The 7,036-nt window shown below is 40.1% G+C and overlaps 1 protein-coding gene across 1 annotated transcript; it reads right to left on the bottom strand.

Annotated features, from left to right (window-relative positions):
• Positions 1-1,647: 1,647 nt before the first annotated feature.
• Positions 1,648-5,981, bottom strand: LOC145876880 (uncharacterized). The gene has a single exon (XM_082972217.1). It carries the CDS (start codon positions 5,601-5,603, stop codon positions 4,359-4,361), a length of 1,245 nt encoding a protein of 414 aa, XP_082828343.1. The 5' UTR covers positions 5,604-5,981; the 3' UTR covers positions 1,648-4,358.
• Between the last annotated feature and the right edge of the window lie 1,055 nt (positions 5,982-7,036).

Below are 7,036 nucleotides of genomic sequence, written 5' to 3'. Positions count from 1 at the left end.
GGCCGGACGCATTTTTTTGGGTCCAAAAAGAGGACATGTCCGGGAAAAAGAGGACGTATGGTCACCCTACATAATTAGATGCTATTTTTTAAACTACAATGACCATAATGCACTGCGTGCCTACTTGTCTTGTCTGTGTTTATTTTACACCTGCTATGTAAAAGAGACAGAATAATGCACGATGGTCAATGCTATCTGGGATCCTTGGGACATCCCTACCCTAAACCCTAACCTTAACCCTAACCTTAACCCTTTTAAATGTCAACTTCAACGGGCTAGGGACATCCCAAGGATGTATCTCTACCTGAAAATACATGATCTAAGTGATTGATAGTTGGTATTCAGCAGTCATAAAGCCTTATTTACTTTAATGAACTACTAAAATAGTGATTTTGTCAGACAGCAGCTCTACACTTTATTGACTGACTGATCCATTCATCCTTCCATCCCTCCTCAGCCTTCCTCTCCTCTGAAGACCCAGTGAGGGTGGAGCTCAGTCAGAGAGCTGTTGAGGGACTGGTTAGGAAGAACACTTCTACAGCCAGAGAGGTGAGAGGTCACACATGGTTTAGATGGTCAATATTTATGTCCCCTTAGCGGTTCATCACGTCAGCAAAAGGGAATATGTTCCATCATCTATATTTATTTACATTAGTGCAAATTGTCCACTGATATCGGTGTAATTTCTCACCCCTTTAAGCTGTATGAAAGTGAATTTCCCCTTAGGCATACATACATGTTTCTTGTTATTACCCGAGCCACCTGAGCCACTGCCTGTTCACCCGCTATCATTCAGAAAGCGATATCAGTACAGGTGCATCAAAGCTGGGACCGAAAGACTGAAAAACAGCTTCTATCTCAAGGCCATCAGACTGTTAAACAGCACAGAGAGGCTGCAGCCTACATATAGACTTGACATCATTGGCCACTTTAATAAATGGAACACTAGTCACTTTAATTATGTCCCTTTAATAATGTTTACATATCTTCCATTTCTCATCTCTATGTATAAACTGTATCTCAGTCTATGCTGCTCTGACATTGTTTATCCATATATTTATATATTCCTAATTCCATTCCTTTACTTAGATTTGTGTGTATTAGGTATTTGTTGTGGACAAGCATTTCGCTACACCCGCAATAACATCTGCTGAACACCTGTATGTGACCAACAACATTTGATTTATGAAGGTCATTTGTGTAAAATGTACTTTTCCCAGCATATCTTTACATTGCTTATGCATATTCAATGGCCGGACTGCATCCAGACTATGTCAAAAGCCCATCCTGGTAGATCTGAACCTAATGCAGCTTGGAGTGATCAGAAGTCACATTTAGGTGCCAGGTGTAACTGAGGCCCTAGATGCTCCATATCCATTACTTTGAGTGTTTTATATAATATGACTAAATGTGTTTATTTCTGTGTTGCAGGGACAGTCAATAAATGGAACAGCAAGGCCACAGAACATGACATAAGCAGAGCTGTGGGAGACCACCTCAAGCCCCTGGTAGAGCCGGGGGTGGTGTTTACCACTCCACCACGCCTTCAGCAGGCTGGAAAAGTGGGATTGATACTGTTTTTCATACTAAGGTGGACCAAGAGTCTGTTGATTGGTCAGTCATTGGGTTCATTTGTTTTACAATATGTTCAAATCAAATCAAGCTTTATTTATACAGCACATGTCAGACATGGATGCAACACAATGGCTTCACAGGAAAAAACTATGAAAATAATCAGAAATATTTAGTACACAAATATGAGGATAAAAAACAATAATAACAACTGAAAGACTAATGAGCATTGTAAGGAAACGCCATTGATTAAAATATCAACAATATGATGCAACATCCAACCCAAAATATAACTTGTTTTTTAGGAGGGGCTCTGAAAGACACTATGGGGGTGTCCACTGGAAGTTGACTAGTAACAACAACTGGGACCTAAAAGACACCCACCATGAGACCCACTAAATCTGCCCAAGAAGAGGAAAACAAAAGAAAAACCCACACCAAACTTAAAGACAGGAAGCAAACCAAAAAGGTGGAGCAACTAAAGGTGTTGACTCTCCACATGTATCAAGACAACTGGAGCACTGGGCCAGACACTCTTAAATAGAACCTGGACCAGCTCAGGTGAAACACCTTCCCACTAACGAGATGGACAAGCCAGCACAGGTGTAACACATACTGACTAACGAGGTGACACCAATCAGTGCGTCCTACGTGCTAACGAGCTAGACGGGCTAGACGAGCTAACGGGCTATACGGGCTAACGAGCTTGACGTGCTAACGAGCTTGACGTGCTAACGAGCTAGACGTGCTAACGAGCTTGACGTGCTAACGAGCTAGACGTGCTAACGAGCTAGACGTGCTAACGAGCTAGACGGGCTAACGAGCTAGACGGGCTAACGAGCTTGACGTGCTAACGAGCTTGACGTGCTAACGAGCTTGACGTGCTAACGAGCTAGACGTGCTAACGAGCTTGACGTGCTAACGAGCTTGACGTGCTAACGAGCTAGACGTGCTAACGAGCTAGACGTGCTAACGAGCTAGACGTGCTAACGTCCAACCTCAAAACATAAATGGAAAAACCTCAAAACCAAAGCCTGTAACAACTTCCCCTTTAAGACAACAAATATATCCTATAGTTTGCTCACCACCAACAGAAAACAACTTCCATTTCACATTATAATCAACTAAAATGCTTCACCTTCACCAATATAAACATGATGTCTACTGGCTGTCAACAATTAAAAACAAGAAAAAAACACGTATTTCTAAATAATAATATACAATAGGATTATTTGTTTCTCCTTTTTCTTTCTATAGAATCCTAAACTCACTAGCTTCTAGAACTCTCCTCTTCCTAAAACTCACTAGATTCTAGAACTCTCCTCTTCCTAAAACTCACTAGCTTCTAGAACACTCGTCTTCCTAAAACCCACTAGCTTCTAGAACTCTCGTCTTCCTAAAACTCACTGGCTTCTAGAACTCACTTCTTCCTAAAACTCACTAGCTTCTAGAACACTCGTCCCCTTGGAATGAGCCCAAACAAAACTCATCTCCAATACAGAAAAACGTGCAGTCAAAATACATTGTGATCCATGGCAACGCACTGTCTAAACACAAAACTTTTTAACTGCCCACCCTTGAGACAATCAGAAACCAAGTTGTCCTCACCACTGACATGTCTGATTTCAAGAGGAAACTACTGCAATATCCATAGTAACTTTCCACCTCACTGCAGAGCTTCTCTCTCTTTTCAGGGTTCACTAGATAGGCATGTTGTTGGATCGGGGCCCAGTCCCCAATGTCATGCTCTAGTACATTTGGGTTGGCACATCTGAGAATGAACCCTGATATTTTAAAAGCAGGGCAACAATGTGAATATAATTGTACCAAAAATTGTCAGTTGGTTGCATGAATAAATATCATCAATAAATCGATTACTAAATCTGATCATGAAATGTAAATATGAAATATTTGGTTGCATAGTCATATTTTCAACGTCTTTTCAATGACATGTTGCTAGATGGGATATCCCCAATGTCAAAACACAGTTTTAACGTGTCCAAATCAATAACCAATATGCAGAAACAGTTTGTGATAAATTGAAAACCTAAACATAAAATGTGCTATATACACAAACATCTGCCACAATAATCATATTACTTGTATTTTTTAAACAAGCTCCTTATAAAACTGTACAAGCACCAAAAATGCTGTTGTTTTGACAAGTAGCAATAAATCACTGATATCGATTAGGGGGGAAATCAGGTTGTACGTGATGTTGAAACTAACAACTAAACAAAACACATGGAAATGGGAGATATATTTTACCTCACAGATTAGAGGACAACCTGCAGAAGACAGTCAGCTACATTTTGGAGTGATACATTTAAATTTAGGGGTCGCTAAACAAAGGAACACAACATTTATGTCATCACTCATCGATATCATGTTGAAATCAATTTTGTGAGAGGAGGGAGATGAGGTTGCACGTCCTGTTAAACTAACAGCTCAAAATCCACATGGAATCTGGGAGTAATGTGTACATCCCTGGTTAGAGGACAATTTGTAGAAAACAGCTAGCTACATTTTGAAGTGTTGCATTTTGATTCCAGTGGGTCACCAACATGGTAAATGTAAAACTATTTTTGTGTTTGTCACTTTTTGTTAAATCTCATAAATAGTAACTCTTCCATTTCAGAGCCTGGATTTCCCCCCTGAGGCTAATATCCATATCATGTTGAAATCAATAGAACAGGGGACAAACGTTTAGGGTTCTACATTGTGACATCATTAAAATACTCCTTCTACAATGTTAAAACATTCTACATTGTGACATATCATTGATATCATGAAACAACTCCTTCATGTATTTTCTGATGTTTGATCAGATGTCTTTTATCAGAGTATCTCTTGTTACATTGATCACAGCTATAAGGTTTCTCTCCTGTGTGTGTTCTCTGGTGTAGAGTCAGAGTGCTAGATGTAGTAAAACTCTTCCCACATTGATCACAGCTATAAGATTTCTCTCCTGTGTGTGTTCTCTGGTGTTGAGTCAGAGTGCTAGATGCAGCAAACCTCTTCCCACATTGACCACAGCTATAAGGTTTTTCTCCCGTGTGTGTTCTTTGGTGTATCTTCAGTTTGCCAGATTGAACAAAACTCTTGCCACATCGAGTACAGCTATAGGGTTTCTCTCCTGTGTGTCTTCTCTGGTGCATCTTCAGTTCTCCAGATTGAACAAAACTCTTCCCACATTGAGTACAGCTATAGGGTTTCTCTCCTGTGTGTCTTCTTTGGTGTATCGTCAGATGGTTAGATTTTAAAAAAAACTTCCCACATCGAGTACAGCTATAGGGTTTCTCTCCTGTGTGTGTTCTCTGGTGAAGAGTCAGATTGCGCAAGCAAGTAAAACTCTTCCCACACTCATCACAGATATACGGTTTCTCTCCTGTGTGTATTCTCTGGTGTGATATCAGGCTGCTTCGATGAGTAAAACTCTTCCCACATTGATCACAGCTATATGGTTTCTCTCCTGTGTGTGTTCTCTGGTGTAATTTCAGGCTGGTTGAACGAGTAAAACTCTTCCCACATTCATCACAGCTAGAAAGTTTCTCTCCTGTGTGTATTCTCTGGTGTGATATCAGGCTGCTTCGATGAGTAAAACTCTTCCCACATTCATCACAGCTATAAGATTTCTCTCCTGTGCGTGTTCTTTGGTGTACAATAAGATGGCTAGATGTATCAAAACTCTTCCCACATTGAGTACAGCAATAAGCTTTCTCTACTGTGTGGCTTCTCCGATGAATTTTAATGCCTGATGAGGTGAATCTCTTCCCACAGTCAGAGAGGTTAATTATCTTCCCTGTGGGTCTCTGCTGGTGTTTCTTGAGGAGTTCTGATCTGGAGAGACTCTTCTCTGCCTCATCAGCATCATGAGGTTGTTGAGGCTCCCCAGAGGATCCACGATAGTCCCGTCTCTCTCCTGTGTGAATGACAAAGTCATACAGATGGTTAAAGGCCCACAACAGCAGAAATCCACTGTAAAAGGTCATGCCAACAGCGTAGCCATGATGTTGAACAACAATTGACATCTGTAATGAATGTAATGATTACTTGACATTTGTCTTAAAATGAGCAACAATAGTCATATTTTGTCTTGTTTTCACATTAGTAGTAACATCTAAGATTGGAGGCCCTTTTCTATGTTTGCTGGTGAGAAAAGATGTTTGCTCAGGGGAGTAACCTCCATTACCAGGTTGCTTATGAGTTCATTTCACACTACTTTGGATTATAATTGTCAGGCTCGCTTGAATCTCCTGCTTAATATAATGTTTGTGTCGTCATCGCAAATCAACCGCTTTGTACTTAAAAAACACTTCAACCAGTAAAATGCTCTTTGGCTTTTCCATCAGCCTGACAATGAGGGTTTGTACACTGTTTGCCAAATTGGCCCATAACTTCACCTAACAACAACATAGACCTACTGTAGGACCCATAACTTCACCTAACAATAACATAGACCTACTGTAGGACCCATAACTTCACCTAACAATAACATAGACCTACTGTAGGATCCATAACTTCACCTAACAACAACATAGACCTACTGTAGGACCCATAACTTCACCTAACAATAACATAGACCTACTGTAGGACCCATAACTTCACCTAACAATAACATAGACCTACTGTAGGACCCATAACTACACCTAACAACAAATATAGGAAAATAGCTCTGTGTGTTGAACAATAGCCTATCCATCAAGGAACAGTTCTCTACACATTATGAGCTAAGTATCTCCGTTTCCAAACGGACTAACGAGACCCTACAGTAAATCAAGCAGACAATAACACATTATAAACATCAATTTGTTAGGGATGTTGGATCCAACGTGGAGCACGGCATAATTGTCTTTACCAGAGTAATGAATGAAGAAGCACTTTGGTTGTTGTTGCATGTCGTGATGTTTGTCATGTGACTGTCATTCAGAAAAGTATTTCCTGGATCTTCTGATAGTTGATCATGTGACTGTAACTAAACATCTACAGTATTAAGTATTATGTGTAATTATTGAAGAACTGCGTTAATGACAGTATCCATTTGAGTGTTGTCAATAAAGCTAAGATTAAAAAAAAAAAAATGTATTTCACCTTTATTTAACCAGGTAGGCTAGTTGAGAACAAGTTCTCATTTACAACTGCAACCTGGCCAAGATAAAGCAAAGCAGTGCGACAAAAACAACAGAGTTACACGTTGGATAAACAAACGAACAGTCAATAACACAATAGAAAAATCTATATATAGTGTGTGCAAATGGAGTACGGAGGTAAGGCAATAAATAGGCCATAGTAGTGAAGTAATTACAATTTAACACTGGAGTGATAGATGTTCAAGTAGAAATACTGGTGTGCAAAAGAGCAGAAAAAGTAAATAAAAACATGGGGATGAGGTAGGCAGTTGGATGGGCTATTTACAGATGGGCTGTGTACAGATGGGCTGTGTACAGCTGCAGCGATCGGTAAG

This window comes from Salmo salar, unplaced genomic scaffold (assembly GCF_965601325.2).
Source record: "Salmo salar unplaced genomic scaffold, fSalSal1 ptg000613l, whole genome shotgun sequence".
Lineage (NCBI taxonomy): Eukaryota > Metazoa > Chordata > Actinopteri > Salmoniformes > Salmonidae > Salmo > Salmo salar.
Note: the sequence above shows the minus strand (reverse complement) of the source record. Positions and strands in the feature narration are given on the sequence as shown.

What these genes read in the sequence shown, in the direction of transcription:
- LOC145876880 (XM_082972217.1), bottom strand. Translation starts at nt 5,603, where the DNA reads ATGTCAATTGTTGTTCAACATCATGGCTACGCTGTTGGCATGACCTTT.